The following is a 20,037-nucleotide window of genomic DNA, read 5'->3' on the forward strand; positions in this document are numbered from 1 at the left end:
TTCTTTGATAAATGAGAAAAAACATGTACATTTCAATTTCCTTCTACGAGGTTTCAGTAACAGAAGCCCCCCTCCCATTGTGCTGCTCAAAGACCTTTGCGTTAAATTAAACATCAAGATTCAGAAACTGTAGGGAATGATATTTCCAAGACATACAGTACAAATACATGAGACTGGGAAAAAAGGTAATGATTTTTCCTACCAGTAAAGTGATGTCTCCCAAAGAGCATCTTTGATCCTTGAATTAGTTCTCAGTTATAATTTAATATATCAAAACTGTCAGCAGCTTTTCTYACATTTAAACATAAAGTGATATAGTCAGCTCCACAAAGAGCAAAATACAACATTCAGGGGCTTAGTCCCTCCCACCCCCAACATGTGCTTGTGACTCTGAGGTCTATCAATATTAATAGGGAAAATCTGTGTACATCAAAGGAGACAGCAAAGAATTAATTTAATTGTATCTGTCATCATTACTAGTACRGAGTGTTTTTTTTCTATATAATCAAATCCTGCCATTGATCAACGTGCAAAATTCTCAAGGGTGGAATCCRCACAATGGAAAAGAGAATAATCAGAAATTTAGCTCTGGAAATAAAACTGTTATAATTAGGAAAAATAACAACTAAACACTGTGTATTATTCTCTTATGTAACACATGAGGCCAGGGCTGACAAATCTGAATTACCACATTTACAGAGTAAACAAGAATTCTTATCACTTCTACAAATGCCAGCTGCAATGCTATGGCTGTCACTTCACGTTACAGTCCAGCCCAAGAGCTGCAGTATCAATAAATTAAGCTGTATCARAAAATAGCAATAGGATCCCATTCTGATGCTCACGCTGAGTAGGAGCACTGATGAACAACAAACATCCAGATCCATGAATGCCCAGAAYTCAGCCCCTTCTCCTCCTGCCCTCCGTGCTGCTGCTGTGCACGCTTCCTCACCCCCACCTCAGCTCCGAGCTACAACAGCACCTACTCTGTCTTTTCCCTCAATAAATKACTTCCCCCTACAGCCAACAGCAGAGTTCCATCAGGATAGATGGACAGTGCTCTGCATTCCCTGCTTATGAACCCAGATATTAGTACACTGCCCAGCAGCTGGGAGATGGATGAATAATCCAGATGTGTGGGTTTGTTCAGCCAGTGCTCTCACAGAGATAAGCTATGAAAGAATATGAAAGGTAACACCTCCATTCCACCTAATAGTGGCAAAAATCCCTGACTGTTTTTATGGATTGGTTCCCCACTAAAAATAACATTTCAATTGACAGAAATGTGATCTAGGTGTTGTATACCAAAGCACAATATTTAGGGTGAATAAAAAGCAATTCAGACAAGACTTCCCACACAGAAATAAACTGTTCAAAATATACAGCTGACTTCTCTGATGAATAGGGTGAAAGGATTGCAACCTTTTACAGCCAAGCTGTCCACATAGGAATGTTCATACAGCATTATTAAGTARCTACTCATCAGTTAATGCCCTGTTCCAGACACTTTAAACAAACAAACCATTTATATGAATTATCTCTGGGCTTCATTTCCTTAGATAATACTGAAGGACACATCCGAATCCGCTGGAATTGGTGGTAGTGTGTCTATATACAACAAAGAATGACCTGCTCACAAGTATTCTTACTGAAAAGACCTTGACTCCAGTCATCTTGTTCAAAGTCAGTAGCCTAATTGATTAAAAGTCTTTGTAACGCCATCGTGCTTTATTCAAACCCAAACCAGGCTGAATGTGTTCTGTATTATGCRCCACATTTCAGACTATTTATCCCAAAATACATGTACTATTCATCATAGGTTGAGGTAAATACCTTGGCAATACTCTCTAAAATACAGATTTTCTTTGATYTTTTGACAAAAGCAAAGAGTCMGGGAAAGCTTCCTCTCTTTCATTCMTTTTTAAAACACAGGGCTAAATCCTCAACATGGAAAATTTACAGCTGATTAATTCACATTACAACCATCAGCTGAATATTTTGGACAGCAGTATCAATTTCTTATGAATAAACCTCTCAAAGAGGCTACTTAGTACATAAGASCACTCACAACTTCAATGTAAGGAAAAAGAGACACGATAAACATTTTTTTCATTATATAATGCCATCTTTTCAGTTATTTAACTTCTTTCCTTTATATATGCATTATTAGAAGTGTTTAGGCAATTTAAAATCAGTCAAGTTGAATGCACTTATTTTCTCTGTACACATTTGCTGCATTAAACTGAGATGACGCCTTTCACAGAGTGGCATTGCCCCAGCCTAAGCTAAGAGRCAAGAGGGAAGGCTGACAAACTTTGCGACATGTATATTATACTTTTCAGCATGAGGAGGAATATAAAATTTTCTTTTACCTTCCACTGCTAATACATGCCTCCCCTTCTTGCTATCTGTAAAATGGGAATAACCATCCTCAGTCACCGGAGAAGCCTATTGAAATTCTGAATTGGCAGATGTATTTGTAAAAATCATAAAAGTAAATCGGTCRGTGTACAAACACTAAGAATTAATATAATTCAATACTGAACATAGCTCCCTGTAACATGAAATACATTCATTCCCTTCCTCATTTTASTCAGCTGGAATTAATCTAAGAGCATAGTATTTCTTTGTCAGAGGAATAAGCATGATCTGCATAGAGATCCCAACAAAAAGATAGAAAGCAATCATGAATAGATGAATATGCATATAATAATAGATTGTATACATTTGTGTGTGTGTGCAACTGCACATACTTGCAGACACAAAAGTATCATTCAGAAAGAAAAGAACAGTGATGAAAAAGCTGTCAAATGCCAGGAATCAACCACTAAGGGCTACAGGCTCTTACAGTTGCCTTTGTTGTAAGAAAGAGGGTAGCACACACCAACACTGCATTAGAAGAACACCAGAGAAATGTTGGTGTGACTAATGAGTGATTCTCACTCAACCTCCATTTTTTTTCCCTTTATAAACAAGTTTGTTTCTCCTTAGGTACTCAGCCAACTAACCTAAAGATAACTGCAGAGATGTAACAGAATGAAGAGTACTACATCAAGAAAAAGTAGGGAAAAGTCAAACTTAAAACGCTACCAGAAAGAATAATTAATTTTATAGAGAAAAAATATTTTAATTGTGAAAAGTGCTTTAAGAGTTCAGATATAAAGTTTCAGATTTTTTAAATTCAATTTCCAATCTTTTTCAAACTATAGAGAAAGCTCCCAAAATGGAGTTGGTTAGAGTAATTTCTAACTGTATGTAGAACCAGCAAAAAAAGCAAAAGCACTTTTACGGTCATGATGTTTAAGAAAGATCATCTCTGATTTTATTCCTAGCAAAAAAGAGGAAAAGAACAGTGATTTGATTCTCTCTATATTTAAACCTCAGCAAGGTCTTTGCCTTTGCTTATAGTCAATGAAAATGAAATTTTACTCCAAAAACTATAGGGGCAGGAGTTGTCAAAAATAGAAAGTATAAAACCATGAGCTTTTTAGAAAAGCAGTGCAAATCACAGCAGCAGAGTAACACAAAAAATGATCAGATTCCAGCTACTTAAATATATCTGGGAAACGGCTCTAAAGACAAAATTCATGATGTGATTTTTCAATCATCCATATTGTTTTCACCAGGAATTTCAATATCATTTTATTGTAGAATTCCTACATATCCTAACTTATCACATAAAAAATGCTCATTTTAGTTACAGTACTGAAAAATCTAGCTCAGATTTGCTCAGAATTAAAAGAAAAATCAAAAATAAAAAAATCCAAGCTTGAATAACCTTGAGATCATATAAAAATTGCACACTTCACCTAAATTTTGTCCTTTTTTGTGTACAACTGATGTTGTTCTAAAATAGGTTAATGTGATGTTATGTAATAATTTTAGATAATGATCTACCTCTAAATTCCACAACAGCTCATTTCCCCTATTTTTATACATTCTTCTGTATTCTGAGATACAATTAAGCTGTAGTTTTTCAGCATGAAATCTTCTCTAACACAGATTTCTTCTAGGAGGYCTTGAGCACAGACTGGATCTCATGCTAGGGTTAAGGTTTTGGAAAGACCTGAGTGAGACCTCCTCAACGAGGTTAATTGCCTGCTTACAGATGATCAATTAGCTGTTGCAGTTCTCCCTGTCTCATCAGGCTCTCCCTAAGCAAGCAAACACATCCATGTTCTCCTCGGCAACTAAAACTGCTGGTTTGATATTGTCCCAGCTGTTTCTAGAAGAGACAAAGCAAGCCCAGAGCTGATAAATGCAGGTTCCCCACATCTGGAGCATGGAAAAAGCACAGCTGGAGCTATGGGAGATGTGCCCAGCCCCAAAAGCATGGGGAGCAAAGGCAAAGGGAAGGAAGTGATCAGAAGAAAAGGACTTAGTTGGAGTGTCATTGCCTGCTGCAAAACTCCCCAGTTTTATGAGYAGGGACTTAGAGTAAGCTTCAATTTAAAACACCCTTTATGGTGAGTGGCGTTAGGCTGAGCCCCAACTGCAATTTTGGGAAAATAAGCAGCAAAGAGGGCACCTCTGAGYCTCCCAAAGCCAGAGCCTGAAGACACAACTGTTCATGAATGAGGCTTACTTGTCTCATCTCTTGCCGTCCAAAACACTCAACCAAAATMAAGACTAGACACAGCATGAGCTCACTGAACAGCCTGGGAGAGGGGAATAAGAGAAGACAATAGCACTAATGAGAATGACAATCAGTTCAATACTGCAAAGATTGGAGAAGAATTACTRTTTCTATAGAACAACTTTCAGTTTTCTACAGAAGCACATTTGCAATCCTACCCTTATATCCCCATGATATCATCTCTCTGGAGGAAAGGAACTGGAATGGATAATTTACACAGCTGGCTACTGACACTGTAATTAGCTAGGTCATTGATGAGAGATGCAGGAGAGCTCATATCCCCTCCCTACTCTATCCTGCYATCTCCTCACAGTACCTCTAGAAAAGATATGGTTAAAATTTTTCATTAAGAACTTTCTGTTAACACAGAAAATGCAAAACAGAAAGAATCCTCTTCGAATCTTCCTCTTGGATTTCTCTCTAAAGGGAGAAGGAAATGGAGAAGAAGGAGAAGAAAAAGAGAGAAAAACAAGTAATATCTCAGGAATGCCTGAAATATGAAGCAAAAGGCATTCTTTCAAAACAAATGTTATGGTGCGACTCAATGTGATACTAAGAAAAACAGGAAAACAAATCTGTCTCACAGGGAAAATTCTAGTATATTCAAGTTTGATTTTTCTTCCTAAATAATTCTGACTTAGCATCAGTTTGCTTTGTTTATTGAATATTCATTCCTCTAAGGAGGCCTGCTGGCTTCACTGATCAACTTGCATGAGCAAATGCTTTCAGATGTGAACGTAAGTTGTATGATGTGGCTCCTACTTGTTTGCATAATTACATCAGTGATCCTATGATGAGGTTCAATATCCAGTCTCCAAGGTGCTGTCACTTAAACTAGTAGTGGCTGAAATCCTCTGGCTGCAGGACACCTTCTCCTGTAGATATTGAACAAACATCAGCAGCCACAGGTATGTAGGCTCAAGTTTTGCTGCTGGGAACAAGCCCAAGCAGAGGCATGCAGTATTCCATACAGAATCAAGGGGCAGAGCTTAAGGGTCCAAGGAAAAATCTTACATCTTTCCCTACTAGATGTTCCTATGTTGTGCAAATCATGGACAAGAGCACATAATCGAGCAACCTATTTAATAAATTACGGCAGAGTTTGAAGAGGCACTTCACCACTTAGGCAAATTTTTCCCAGAGTATCTTTCCTTTTGTGTTTTACACAAGAAGTGCATATCAATTCTCCGAGGSTCTTTTCTGCAGATAAATCAGCACCAAGTTAAAGGTTTGTAATCCCCAGTTCAAGAATCCACGTGGAGATAACTCTGCAGTGTGATACAGAATTACCATCTGCAATGGTCTTCAGATCTCTTGCCATAACCTGGAAATCCAGCCTTTTCCTCTGCTTTGTAGGTGATGACTGAGCTTCCACCTTCCTGTTTCCCACCTGAGCAGCAGCCTGTCCTGTTTTTGCACCTATTTTTTCAACATAATCCATCTTTTTCTCATTCTCTTCTGTACTCAGGCTTTGGTGGCCAGAGGAAGGGAATAAATGGATTTAAGAGTATAAGCTATTATCAGCAGTGATTGCAAATCTCCTTTCTGCTAGCTCACCATCCCTTATTACAAAGCAATTCAAAAATAATGGGGTCTTCTATGTGCCACTACATCAGAATTAGCACTCATTGAGGAGAAAAAATGTATAATCAAGAACTCTGTGCAGAAGATTTTCTACCAGAATTTTGCAGTTTTATATCCTCTGTATCACTTCAATTCATTTATCTAACTAAACTAAAACAATTTGTTTTCTAGATCTTTTACTGGCTGGCATCCTCAAATTAATGTGAATCATTGGTTAGTATATTATTTTTTTACAGCTTCTACCAGAGCAGTTTAGGCCAAGACAAATAGAACTAATTTATTCTTTTTTGAAAAAATATAAAACTCAAAAAAATTTACTTCTACCTCTGTGGTATGAAATTTGTCACTAATCATTTTAAACTATGCCCTTTTATGCTTCTTCCATCTCTTTTAGCTTTCTGTGCAGTTCTTTGATGTAACAAAGACAGTTTCAGACAAGATTTCAGTTCATCTGGAAAAAAAAAAGCTTTAAGTCTTGAGGCAAAAAGCAGTGTATTTAAAATTTATATACTCCATAATGCCTTTGTTCTGAACTTGAACATCCTGAAAAACTTCTCTGCTTTCTTTTGCTTTCCGACTCTGAAGATCATTTGTTCTCATGGTTTCAGCTTCTTATTATGCAACAGTGACTTTAACTGGTGGTTCCAGCATTTAAGTACATGCACAGTCATGGCTGACCCTTTCTGATCAATTGCCAATCCATACAGGTTTGACTGATAAAAGAGCCAATTAGATTTAAGCAAATTAAGGGACATCACCAATGTCAACCACTTATTAAACTGAATGCTGAATTCCATGCATACCAAACACTAATGCACCAAGTCCCATTAAGAGTTGAAATCCTAACCCCATTAGTAACTCCAGACCACTACAGGGTAAGGGTCAAAAGAAAGTTTCATATTTATGGATTAACATTTGGATTCAGTTTTTATTTTTTTAATCTTTCCAAGAACTCTTGAACCTGCACTGCAATTTTAGTCAAGAGCTTAGATAAAATAAATTCTTTATTTCTAAGATAGTTTTTTTTAAGCATTGACTTTATGCATGGCAAATCAGCTTGATGAGAAATTAAGAGATATTCAACCAGGCAGCACTAAGGATTTGGTTGCTTCATGTTATGTGCAATGTGTTTTAAAGTTTAAAAAAAAAAAAAAGAAAGAAATGCATGTTGGAAAAAAAATGCATCATAATTGTAAAACAATGATCAGCAATAACTTCAAAATGGAATATTCCTTTGTCCTCTATCACTCTCCCTCTTAGACAATCTTCCATCAAGCTCCATGAACTACTCCCCACAATGCAGATTTCTGAAATAGCWTTTTTTCATTTGCCTTGAAAATAGAATGATACATCTTAACGTTAAGGATTAAAAGGCAGTGGGATTGCACATAGTGAGACCTTTTTTATTTTTTGATCAAACAAAACTGTCTAAATGAGATCTTGGCAACTGATGTAAAAAACAAAGTGCTTTCTTGTTTTAGTAGCACCTAGATTTCATGTAGTGATTTAGAAAGTGTGAATGTACTGAATATTGCCCAGTGTAAAATCACCATTATACTCATAATTTACCATGCAATGGAATTGTATAACATTCAAAAACTCATTATAATAAACAACATACTAAAGCAAACATATATTGTCCAGATACACATGTGTGCTTGTACATGTGTACCTATAGAGTGAAAATACAGTGTGTGAGAGAGCACTTCTCATATGCACTGCTTCATTTATTATTCATTTCTCTACAGATCACAGTCCACTGGACAATGGTATGGAAGATTTCTTTAATAACTCTCACTGCTAATTTAATTCTACTTAAACACACATATCCTACTGAATGCCACATGCTTTTCAGCATGATTTTATGTGTAAATCAGGATAATATGTTTTCAGATCATTAACTAAAAGGAAGCATGAACTAAAACCTATTTAACCAATGAGGTATTGCTTTTAAACTACCACAAGGTCATAAAAAAGATAATTTCAAAGCTATAAGTTTTCTAATTGTAATCAACAACAATCTAATGATGAAAGAAAGTGCATCTTAATGGCTCTCATAAACTTGAGCACATCCTTGCTTATCTTTAAAGATCCTTYACTCTGTCATTTGGTGAAATTTTCACTACCAAATTTTGCTAAGGAAAATTGAAATGTGACACTGGAGTTAGAAACATCAGTGTCTTACTGCTCAGTCTTAAATCATGCATTTTTATTATTATATGTGAATGTGTATTTGTTAATCGTAGGTGCAACTTGATAATCAGACTGGAAAAGTAAAAAATGTGCTGGGAATTAACCTTTTCCTTATTCCTCAGCTGTCTGCCATACAAACTCTATATCGTATTTACTCACTTCTCTGAAGTCTCCGAGCCCAATTTATCTTTTTGCAAGCAAATTGTTTTGAGTCTGTTTTGAGCTGTAAGGTTTATAATTTTTCTTTTCTTTTTTGTCTCTTTACTTTCAAGTTGTATGTTTTTCCCTCTACTCTGTTGTTCCTCAAGTTACACCTACACATCTCTCAAAACCAAGTTTTGTCGGACTTTCTCTTAAAAAAATCAAAATTGCCTTAAACTAATTGCATTCATGGGCATTTATTTAACAAAAACTAATTAGCTAGGGTGTTCATGAAAAGAAAATGCGAAAGTAATACAACTACATCAGCTAAAAATGTGTTCTTTCAAAAAAAAAAACAACCCCACAACAAAACAACAACAAAGCCACAAAACAAATAATTGCACCATGTTTAGGCCATATTTGCTCAATTCTCTTACTTCAAATTATTATGAAGATAATATCCAGACTGGCTTACAGCCTCATTCACTGTAAATCAGTACATTGTAATTKACTTTCTTACAGCTACACTATTTTGTGGACTCCGGCTCAAAATATTGTCAACGGTTTATACTACAATTATTAAACAAATTCTCTTTAAGTCTATTCAGTAAAAGCTCCTTGTCAGCACTTACAACTTTTACTCTAAAATAGATTACAAATTCCAGGTGAGTGTCTCCATATTCTTGGGCTAGATTAGCTGTCCGTGCCAGAATATACCAAGATTCACAGAAAAAAATGAAGTACATCATGCACTTCTCACATTCATAATATACTAACTACACAACTATGTATTTTCATCTCTAGTTCTTAAATTGAACAATGTGACAAATTAGAAGCCAAAAAGAACCATTTTGTGAGTAAGAACCACTAATGCAAACATATTCTTCTGAACTTCCAGTCCTGAGCTGCAATAATAAATAACGTTTTGTTGAACAGAGTGTTTGTGTAATTGTTACATGCACAGAAAAAGCACTTTTTCATACTTACCTCCTGGAGGCATGACTATGGTTATAGCATCACTTATCAAGCTGCCCTGGCTGTTGGACGCATTCACTTGTACTGTGTAGTTAGAAAATGGAATCAGTCCTTTAATAGGCACCCATACATTGGATTCCTTGCTGCTGCACAACATCCGAGTGTCATTTACAACAGAATAATTAGCATTATCTGTTATGGAAAAACAAGGGGGGGGACAGAAAGAACAAATGTTAGACCTTGCATCTGCTACAAGTCACTGTCTTTATGAACCAAGTCTTATTTCTACTCAAAGGAAGAGTTTTTATTTATACCAACAACACACAAAAAATTTTTGGTCTACTGGGAAGAAAAAAATACTATTCACAATTTCTCCTCCTTTTGCCAACACTTTGTGGTACTTGTAAATCTTGGAATATAATCAAGCCAATACATGAACCAACCAGTCACAGAGCTGATTGATATATACTGCAAACAGAAGTTCTAGAAGAGCTGTGTGAKAATTTCAGATTCCAAACAATAATAATAATTCTTATGCCCATGAAAGACTGGACAACTCTTTGGAATTCACTAGAAAAAGGATTAACTAAGAAGTTTATAAGTTAATTGCTTTACATGCATATCAAACAGTCATCTGCAGTAACACAGGCTTTCCAGCATGGCCTGCAGTCCTCTCAAAGACAAAACAAGGATTTGAAGTACTCTGTTTATCAGCTGAAATCATCAGAGGGCACCACAGCAACCTACATGTCCTTTGCAACCCTTTTAAGATCTCAAACATAAGATAAGACAATATTCTACCCTACAGAAATTTAAAAAAAGAACCCCAAACATTTCCGAGATACCTAATAAGCCTAGAAAATAAAAAATTATATGTCACGTAACATTTTTTTTTATTTAATGAAGATTTCAGTCACCTATCTGACAGTCAAGCTGAGCTCTTTTAAATATTATCCTATATTTTGAATACATGAAGTGCTATATAAATTATTATTATTAGAGGTAGWATCTATGGTTCCATGGAGAATTCTCACACTGAAGTCATGGAGAACACAAATTCTGTATTACAAACAAAAGCAGATTCACACAAGTCTAAGACCACAGGTATAAAAATGAGATTAACAGACTATATCTATAAGAATATAATTAATTAAGGCATTGTCGCAGCTAGAAAACTCAATATTTACATCTGAGTCCTCTACAAAATTGAAATAAGACAGAATTAGGAAAAAACCTAGAAAAATCCACCTTTAAATTAAATTTTTAAGGGAAACTCACTGGACTTACTAATTTTTTATGCTAGTTTAAATAAACTATTAAAACTAAAATGCTATCAAATCAAAAATGATTTCTCAAATATCCCATATTTCTGTGATTTGCTTTAAGGTGCAATTGCAGYATATTTTAGTCATGCTCCCATTACATTTTACCACTCATGAGTGATCTGGATTTTCCTCTGATTTTGGGATTCCTATGAACAATCTGGTTCACTTATGGTACAAATCCAAGTCATTCCTTTTTTTTGGTGTTCAGGAGCTGCACTGGTGTTTCTAGCTACTCTACTGGTACCATACAACCAGCTTATCTTCTGAGGTTTTGTGAAGGGGGACAGTTTTGTAAAACTCTTTTTCATAAATCTGCCCTGTAGYCTAGTTCCTCATTGCTCAAATTCTACCTGGATTACACTCTGCCACCCAAACAGACCACAATAGTGTGAAGGTAGGATGATTTCAAGAAGCCTGATGGATTTATTTTGGATTTCATTGAAGTTTACCTGAGAGACCCTGGTTTAGGTACAGCAATGGAGGCAAAGCTCTTTATCACACAAGAACAACCACATTTTATACATTCCACCAACGTACAGAATATACAGAATACAATGTATATACAATATACAGAATCTTGCAAAGTTCTCTCATCTGAGATTACTTTTATGTACCCAGGCTACTCAACCAGCACTAAAAAAATGCATCTACATTACTTGATCTCAGCTTTTAAATTGTGTATCAAAGCCTCCCTCTGCACCTTTGTGAAACTGTCCCTGTGTGTGATTTGGGAGCAGATACAATCCAACKAATTACACTTCTATTATCTATTAAGTATTTTGTGATGCTTGTGACTTATTATTTGTGAACCATGTAACAACATGTGACTTACACATTCTTAAGGTCCCAGAGACATTAAACACTTTAGGACTCAGCTGGTTGTGGAAAAAGATGCATTTTTTGAAACGTTTCACCTCAAATGTGTAGGACAATTTAAAAATATAGTGTCAGTATACAGGATAGATTCAAACCCCAAGCATAAAAGGGGATTGCCTAATAGCAATTTATATATGCCAAATTCATGAGCAAATTAAACTTTTTCTATCTACACTACAGTTTTCACTTGTTAACATTTTAATTTCATCCACCTGAGCCTGGAAGGAAACCATGTACTTCCTCTGCTGATATTTTTATTCTATTCTTAATCTTTCTTCCAATGGCTAACTATACTATATTTTAAAAATACAGTTTCAAGTAACAGAAAATGAATTAAAAGGATAACACTCTATTCCAAGTTGCCTGGATAACAACATTAATATACAGTAATTATACAATTAGTTGTAACATTAAATTCTAGTTATAGCAGAGTGATTACTCGGCAATTATAAGAAGTATATAATTACTCAATAATTAGGAGAAGTATGTAATTACATAACCATTTTATTCAGCTCAAAAATGAACTTGCAAATTTACAATGAGATAGACAACACAGCAGTTCAAAATTTTTCATTGCTTCTAATAAAAAGCTGAGGAGTACTTGCAGGTTTCCTAACACAAATTTTACACAGACAAAAGGTGCTTTATCCCAATTCTCAGCCAAGGAACTTACTGCTGCTGGCAAGTAAAATATCAGAGGAACGTTTTTAAAATGCAGGTCTTGCTGTGGCTCACTGGCGATATGCAGCTTTGCCGCTTCTCGCTGCCTAAACTTTGCTTTCAGTGGGCTGGAAAATGCAGCCACACGGGTTCAGCCTGACAGAAGGCRATACAGCGATAACCCTGTCATATCATCCCATGCCATTCCTGCCCAGACTGCCCCRGTGTGGACCCAATTTGTGAGTATAAGTGGATGAGGCCTCCTTTTTCCATTTTTCATGTGTGTTTTTCTCTCCATCCTGCTCACAAGCCCTACTGTAGCCCATCTTGAGTGAGTCTGCTGCAGATCTAAAYGGCAGCTGCCTCAGACAGTGGTCAAGTCCTAAGAGACATTGTTCTACTTCAGACAAATGGTTTGTACCAGAGCACCTCCTCATTTCTGCCTCATAATTCCTACCATGAACAGACACCAGYACTCCAACATGCAAAATTCCCCCACGACTCTGTTAACATGAACAACCTAAAGGGGCAGAAAACAAACTTCTAAATCKGGTTCATCACACCCTTCAACACTTAAGAATCGCAAACACCTGTACAAAAGATGAATTCYGACTGGAAAGGGCTCAGAGCCACTGTTTTCTATAATCTCTTACAAAAACCTAAATTCTTTGCCAACATGAAGGACTTCCCCAAGCTCCTTAATCTTACCATATTTTTGCACAGATATAATTTTGTTCTCTTACTAGCTTTCCTGCTCAGTTCTCCATATCTCCCCAAAATAATCTGAGGGACATCTTTGAGTGAAGCTGATATTTGAGAAATACTTCTGCTGTTCCCAGTTTATTCCTAGTTTATATCAGATCAAAGTACGTCAGTTTTTCCAGGAAAAGATCCATATGAAGAAATTATGGCTAAAGAATACCCACATACATACTTAAAGCAATGTATAATTAAAGTAAACRAATAAAACATACATTAAAAAGACACAAAAACACCTATTCCATTCAAAATCACTGTTTGAAAGTGCTAACCCTCAAAGAGCAGTCTAGCTGCTATCTGTGTTTGAAGGTTCASTATGGTTTTGGGTGGACACCTTGCAGGGGACTCCCAAGCAGATGTGTACTCCTGTTACTGGGCTCCCCTGTAAATAGGTGAATTAAGCTCCTGTGAGTCAGTGGTGTGTAAATTACTGCTGTCCTGGGTCCGTCATCCTACGGGGTTCACTAGATTGAAATAACATAAATGGGTATCCTTTTCCATTCTTGTTATAATCATTGTCACAAGAATTTTAATGCCTCATATATTCCATAATTTTTTTCTGTGTGCTGTACTGCTCTGACCTTTTCAATRTTCTGTAATKTGACTGGCTGGCGATTTCAAGTTCTCTCCTTTTTACAGCCTTATTAACTTGTGGGGAAGAGGTGAAATGCACAACCAATCAGAATACATAATATTGCAAAGGTCACAGCAGTACAGTATAGCATCAGCAGACACAGAATACTGTATATTAGTCATTAGCATTCTGATATCTTATTCATGTGACAAAGGTTGTGAGGAGCGCAGGAAATGGTACAACATGAAACCGTTCTTATGGCAAAGGGATAGTACAAACTAAACACATTCATCTCACAAAAGAACTTTTCCCCTGCCCAAATTTGGCACATTTAAMGATATTTTTTCCAGCTGGATCAAAATTAATGTGCTTAAGGAAAAAGGTAATAAATTGAGATATTTCCTTTTTCTGTATTAAACAGTGAAAGACACATATTTCACAAGTGTGGGAAAGTACCAAGTAATTCTGTCAGTATCATTCCATTTGTGATTAATACCAATCCATACTTTACATACAGTTTCATTATGTCCTAATAACCTTCTTTACTTTACAGAACATGTTGCCCCACAATATTCAAGCAGACAGAACTATTACCACTGTAGAAGTCTACTCAAAGACTGAACRTAGCAAAAACCCAGCTCAAGGAATGATTCATATGAGGATCTATACAAAGATAGCTAAAGACAGTTAGCTAACTGTCACAAGCACAGTTGTTTTTTCTGCCTGCTTTATACAGCTGTGAGCATATAGGAGTTAAACCTTGCTTCTTGGGCCACAGAAAAAGTTAATGTCAGACCAGAATAGCAAAATAAAAATGAAGGAAAAACYCCCTTTTTAGGCCCTTTCCCCACTAACACATCCTCATTGTCATTGGTTTCTGTCCCTTTTCTAGTTTTTGGCACCACATCTTTGGGGGGAAATTCTGTGAATATGCACACTACTTTGTGCCTAAGTTCATTCTTATGAATATTAATTTTGCCTAATGGCATTAATTTTGCCTAATATTCTTTAGCCCCATTCACTACCACAGAAGTTACTACTTTCCTCTCAGATAAAATTTTTTCTTTTCTCCCTCTCTCCCTTTCCCACTGTTTCTAATGCAGTATTCAGAAATAAAATATGTCACTTTCCATTAGTTTGAGTATCTTAATAGAAAACCAGCTAAAAATATTTCCTTGACATTATTGGTGGCTCAGTCTWCCTAAGAATTGTAACAACGAACAGCTCTCAAATTGTCATCTCAGTTGTTATACTGACTTGTGAAGTAGCTTGGCTTTGATGCCATACTTGTCTTTTCAACAAACTTTTGGGGGTTTTTGTGTTTTGAGGTAAGGTTGATTTTTACGTTTTGGCATTCTGTCTTGGAAGAATTTTTTGTCTGTTTTGCTATTTTCTTTCTTTTTTTCAGAAGAGCACACTGCTGATTTTTTGCCTCAATGTCTTGCACCACTTTATGTTCCCCTTCTGAGCTGACAGATGCATTGTTCCTATGGACATATTGTTGTCACAGTCCATCACACCAAGTTCAAAACTAAAAGACTCTCTTAACACATGAAACCTTCACTCTGTGAGGCAAGGAGGAGTAGCTGAATGAGGCAAAATGGGTAAAAACACCACAGGAAACCTGAAAAATTATTAATCCAAAATATTAATTTTCCTGTAAATAAGAATAGTTTCAAATTATCTGCATTGAAAAATCCTATGTTTTTCCTTTTTTTCCCTGGGAATTAAAAAAAACCTTTCATTTTAAAACTGAAGAAGGGAAAATATTTGAAGAACAAGATCAAAATCTGTGTTGGCACATACAGCAGAAATCTGAAAGCTTGAAGACCCAGATGCAGCTTCTGACTAGTACTCAGGTCATCACTCAAAGAGGTTTTCTTACAGACTCAGCTTTGGTAGAGCTACCTTAGACTGTCTGGGGACATATAGAATGTGTATGCTGTCTGTCACTCTGACACGGAAAAGGGATTCCTCCTCTCTATTCAATCCTGGCAAGACACACCTGGAGAGCTCATCCTGGGATCTCCAGTACAACACATATTTGGACTTAATGTAGTGGAGGCCATGAAAAGATGATTAGGGGCTTGAAGAATCTGTCACACAAACAGAGTTTGAGAGAACTGAGGTTATTTAGCCTCATGAAGAGGAGGAAGTATCTTAAAAATGTGTAGAAATAGCTGTTGTGAGGGCATAAAGAAGCCAAACACTTCTCAGCAATATACAGCAGCAGAACCAAAGGCAATGAGTACATAGAGAAAATATAAGAAATTGTTAGAACTCAAGAAAAAGCTTTTTTACTTCGACAATGGTCAAACACTGGAACAAGTTTCTCAGAGTCTCCAACTTTGGTGATACTCAAAATCCAGCTGGACACTGTCCTGGGCAATGTGCTCCAACTAACCCTGCTTGGAGAAGRGAGCTTGAACTGGCTGTTCCCTAGAGGTGCTCTCTGACCTCAGCTGTTATATGATTCTATGAAAATCTGCAGAATGCTTCAAGAACCCTAAGGCAAAGCAGGGGTAATCATCATGATGAAAGCATGTTCCTGTCAGTAGAAATAAGTGATTATTAGCATTACAAACACTAAGTAATGTGCCTTTAYGTGCTCATTAATTCTATGGGCTGAAATATGAATAAAGCCCAGAGCTTGATGTGAGAGCTCATACAAGAAAGTTAGCACAGACCCCATGGATGGTTAATGACTATGGCCAAGATTAGGCTTTGTCATGACAGCAGGCTGGAAATAATCTTTGGTGTGTGGTCTCATCTACCCTTTGGAGCTTTCAATTCAGCACCATGAGGCTTTGAATTTAAAAAACCTCTGTAATTGTTGATGAAGCTACCGAGAAGAAACCTTTTTGATTKGAATTACTGTTTTCGTTTTCCTCATTACTCTTTCATAAACACTGAAGCATCTAATGAGTCTTGCAACTGAGTTGGTCTCATTTAGACCTTCCAGTTAGAACAGTATTTTCAGTGTAGTGTTAAATCTCTGCTGTAATTGTATTCATCTTTACTGCAACTCAATTTTTCTGCAACAGCACCAAGGTGCATCAGTCCTGACTCCCACACTGCACACTGTACTAAGTGTTTCAGACACATGGCAAGAACTCAGCCCATGACCTAAACCAAAYTCTGGAAAGCATCCTGTGAGTAAAAACAGCTTCTCTGGATTTCTWAAGGTTTCCAGTGTCCAAGCGCTGTTATCCTGATCCAAACAGGAGGAAGTGTCCCAGCACAGTTAAGTACCCAYGTGGCAAAACATCACATTGTCCACAAGACATCAAATAGCAAAAGCATTTGCTGCACTTGCAATCTTAAACTGATGACAGAGCCTATAGTTATTGATTTCATCCATTTTGTTCAAGGGGTTTTATAAACAAACTATGAGACTTTATCAAGTTTATTTCATGAGGGATTTTATACACTAAATAAAAATTCAGGAACAGTTAGCTTTAAAATCTTCACGTTTGCTTCTCCGTGGCTAGAACATTCTTTCTCTAGCTGCAGCAGTACATAAATGGAGATTATCACAGTATCTGGTTTCTGAATCTATGCCCATAATTCATGGATGCCAATAAGAATTTTCYATTCTCCAGGGACTCTATCAGAAGGAGACTAGCTAAACACACAGAGCAGAACTTGGAGTCTCAAATCCATAATCAAATATCTAGATTGATTGTGTCACTTGCACTTGTATTGATTTCAATTGGAGCAGCTGACCCAAGGGAAWAATAAAAATGTGGAATAAAACTGATTTATGAGAAGAAAATAAATCCTTTTGTGAGTGGTAATGAATTGGTACTATTTAACCCTTTCAATCACAAAGGGAGAACACTATTTATTTTTTTCAGAATGCTGAGTTAGCCAAAAGAAGTCATATAAAAAAAGTCAATACTGTCAAATGCCATTACACTTAGTTGTAATACTTTGGAAGGAATGAAGCTCTAAACTTGATCTAGGATTTTTGTTTGACATAAGACATTCCTTTGGTTTTTCCAGTCACCTTTCATGAGGCATCATAAATGAGGCACTTGTAGATTGAAAGAACCACAGAATCACTTAGGTCAGTGTTTGTTGTACTTATTTACAAAGCATCTCCTTCTAGAATAGTTAGAGAAAAAACATGTAGAGTTACATGAAGAGCCATATCAGCCACACAAAATCACCYCTATAAAAGGATGACCTATCACCATGATCTTTCTGGTGTCACACTAGAAAATTACATAGTCAAAACATAATTTGATTGCCCCTCATAAATTGCAAAGAAAAACTTCATCAAAAGCTTGTCAAATCCCAGTTTTCATCATGCTTTCTCTACTTGAGAAAACAGATGGGTTTTACATCAGTCTCTGAAGAGAAGTGCATCTGTTTGAAGTCAATACATACAAGTACTCAAACCCAATTTCTTTGTCCGTGGAAGCTCTAGTCAGATCGCATATTCTTGTTTGGGTCATGTCATTGACACTAATAATTTTGTGTTTAATGTCATAAATTGGTTTTTGGCTTTAAGCACTTACCACAGATACCTAAGCACTGCCAGTGTAGCCTCCTTAGCCTTCATGTGGGTTAAAAACTCTGGAAGACATTCATTAACTAAAAGACTGCTTTTGTTAAAAAAACTGATTGGCTAATTCTCTTTTWCTCAATACTGTTTACCAGAGCCATTTCTAGGAGATTGCTATTATTCTCTAGATTACTCCAAGGGAGTAGAAACAGTCTTGGAGCCTATGCTGCTATAGGCAGTCACTAGGAATTTCAGTCTGTTAAGAACTGATAACACATTCCTCGCAGAAATGGGGCTCAGCCCTATGTGTCAGCTTTATCACATGAAACCAAATAAATTACAGAGTACAAGATAGACAATGTACATGTGACAGAAAAACATAACTATGGGAATAGAGTGATGCAGAAGATCAATTAAAACACCATCTGTGGTCTGATGCTAGAGTCCTCACCACAGAAATGGTCAGATGTAGGAATTAGAGTGACTTTCATTTTGCTTTCCTTTGAGACACTTCTACTAAGGAAAAGAAAAGAATAGCATATCTGGTRCTGAAGGGAATTATGCTAGTAGATGGTGCATTGTGAACCTATTCAAAATCTACTGAAGCTTGACTAAAAATTACTCAATAGTCATCCTGAAGTGCCTACAGAACCATGAGTTTTCTAGCCATGCAAATCAAAATTTAAATGCCATACTATTCCAAGGCAATATACCCCTAAATCTTACTCCAGTGAACAGATCAAATATGGCTATTTGAAAATGGGTTATGAACCCCCTTTCCCCACCCCCCTCCCAAACATCTTTAGGACTGGTGAGTTTTATAACAGAGGTCTGTAGCTATAACTAAAAAGACAAAATGAGAGAGGAAGAGGACGAAATATGAAAAATCTCCTTAATGGCTGGCTTGGAAAAGCAGCTAAGGGTCCCCACAAAAGTACCCCACACTGGAAGTGGGGAGGTTATCTCTCTGGTGCAGAAAGTGGTAAGCATTTTGTAATAATATTCATTCCTCATTTTCAAGCCTACAGCACAAGACAGGCTAGGAACTTCAGGGGCTTCAGCATTCCACTGTGTCCAATCAAGACTACAAGAGGAACTTTCTGACAGAAGACAAATGAACAGATGATCTGAGTTTTACTCCATCTATCCATATATAAATATTAAATTTAAAAGATTAGATGAGTGCCATTTTAATGTATGTATGCCAAAGTCAACTTGTTTATGCTGTATTCTGCTGTTATAATTCTCCACTTTGCCAAGAGAATGAGTAGGCTGCAAGGAACCTTTCTGGTATGCCATCTCCAAATAAGCAGAGTAAGCAGATGAATGAATTTTTTTTTCTTTACAAACATATCAGATGATGGTATATCATCAAAAGAAGTTRTAAGTATTGAAAAAACCTCAAGAAACAACAAAAAACCAAAGCAAAACAACTAAAACCCCAAACTGAACATAACAMACATTGATTTCTACATTCATAAGCAACAGAGTTCTGAGTAGAACTCTGCAACTTTGTGTTATGAAACTCCCTAAGGACATACAGTTCATTAAGGATTCTCTTTAGGTCAAACTTGCATTCAAATGCATCACAACATCTTGGGGGCTACAGATTTGGATTAATTTTGTGCTAATGCAGTCATCTGACACAGGTAGGAAGATAAGGATTTCTTCCAAATCTCTCCTCTGGCAAAGAGGTAATACCTGATTCTTCCTGTCTTAGAACTTAATTTCAGATACCCAGATGCAATTAAAAATAAYGCTGTACTCCATCTAAACCAAACTGAGAATAAATAGGGATGAAGTA

The 20,037-nt window shown here is 36.5% G+C and overlaps 1 protein-coding gene across 2 annotated transcripts in view; it reads right to left on the reverse strand.

The window, feature by feature from the left end:
• Positions 1-20,037, reverse strand: part of USH2A (usherin) — a 367,630-nt gene that overhangs the window by 144,978 nt on the left and 202,615 nt on the right. For both annotated transcript variants that reach the window (XM_057365137.1, XM_057365136.1), the window contains one exon: positions 9,542-9,721. In XM_057365137.1, coding sequence (XP_057221120.1) covers positions 9,542-9,721 — 180 coding nt within the window. The remainder of the gene's footprint in view (positions 1-9,541; positions 9,722-20,037) is intronic.

Source organism: Malurus melanocephalus, unplaced genomic scaffold (assembly GCF_030028575.1).
Source record: "Malurus melanocephalus ecotype Western Australia unplaced genomic scaffold, MMel_1.1 scaffold_48, whole genome shotgun sequence".
NCBI classification, from domain to species: Eukaryota; Metazoa; Chordata; class Aves; order Passeriformes; family Maluridae; genus Malurus; species Malurus melanocephalus.